Source organism: Echinococcus granulosus (assembly GCF_000524195.1).
Source record: "Echinococcus granulosus chromosome Unknown EG_S00767, whole genome shotgun sequence".
Classification (NCBI taxonomy): domain Eukaryota; kingdom Metazoa; phylum Platyhelminthes; class Cestoda; order Cyclophyllidea; family Taeniidae; genus Echinococcus; species Echinococcus granulosus.
Window position 1 is genome coordinate 1 of NW_020171141.1, and position 1,250 is coordinate 1,250.

The 1,250-nt window shown below is 40.5% G+C and overlaps 1 protein-coding gene across 1 annotated transcript; it reads right to left on the reverse strand. All coding sequences in view use genetic code 11, as the record gives it.

The window, feature by feature from the left end:
- Positions 1 to 443: 443 nt before the first annotated feature.
- EGR_11295 (hypothetical protein) lies at positions 444 to 1,014 on the reverse strand (the record flags this gene model as incomplete). Its single annotated transcript, XM_024500536.1, has 2 exons — positions 444 to 671; positions 898 to 1,014. 2 exons carry the CDS (start codon positions 1,012 to 1,014, stop codon positions 444 to 446), a joined length of 345 nt encoding a protein of 114 aa, XP_024345050.1.
- Positions 1,015 to 1,250: the final 236 nt, after the last annotated feature.

Genomic DNA, 1,250 nt, shown 5'->3' on the forward strand with positions numbered 1-1,250 from the left:
TGACACGCATTCTTCCCACGAAATTTCCTCCATAACCTTTTGTGGCACCCTTTAGCACATCCATTCAAACTAATTGACTTGATAAACAAAGCTTAATAGTTTTAATTCAACGCGATGCAAAGAATAGTGGAAGCGGAGTGCTAGTGACGAAAGAATAAAGGTAGGCAGTTGACCTTGAGTCAGGCTGGTGACCACTTTTTTGACTACCATGGGCACAGTTAAGTAGATATAGCGGAATTCGTTCGCAATCTTGCAAATTGCACTCGAATGTGAGTGTTGAAGGGTCGCAATGGGGCCTTTTCCTGTTTGATATTGGTTTGATTGAGCAGGTCTCATTGACGTTGCCCCGAATGTCTGTTGACCTTGAGTTAGGCTTGTGAATCATTACCGACCTCCGTTGACACAATTGAGTAGATTTAACTGAACTTTTTCATGCTGATAAATTACACTTGCATTTGAGGTTTGAAGCATCGTTTTGCGGCCCTATTCGGGTCACTTTTAGCTTGACTGAGCAAATCATATTGATGTCCTTGCGAATGACCATTGACCTTGAGTAAGGCTAGTGAGTATTTTCCTGACGACCATGGGCACAGCTGAGTAGATTTAACGGAACTTGTTTGCATGCTGGGAAATTCCACTAGAATAAGAGATTTGAAGTATCGTATTGTAGCCTAATATTAAATTGCATAAAATTAACCTTGAGTGCCACTCACAATATAAATGGGATATTAGGGCAGTAAAAGCACGTGCCTTAAGCGATATTCGGAGGGTTGTTTTTCACTCCTAAATATTGACTAATAAACATTAGAGAATTGCAGGAGTGTTAGTATTTGAATGTGGTTTCAGTGGACTTTTCACAAACACTAGTAGCGTCATTAGAAATTCGTTTTTTTTTACCTTTTGTGCTTGATACATGATATACGAAGGGAGAAGTATGGATGTTGGTCTATTTGGAGTCCCAACCACCTTTGCTACTGTTGTTGCAGCAGAATTTGCAATGGCAATGAATATCATTGCGGATGATCTTACTGAGTTTCCCTCACCTTACAGTGATTTCCATCATTGCATTGCTTTTTTATCCATCCGAATATGTTTCCTGTCATTTACACATCCACACCGCAGTGGTATTTTTATTTGCGCTAAATTCCTACACTCTCAAATAGTTTGGTTCAGTCAAGCCACGGATTTGCTTAATCAGGCAATTCGTTTGGATTGTAAACGCCCATCTTGGTCAGCAGTGGTGCAGGCCC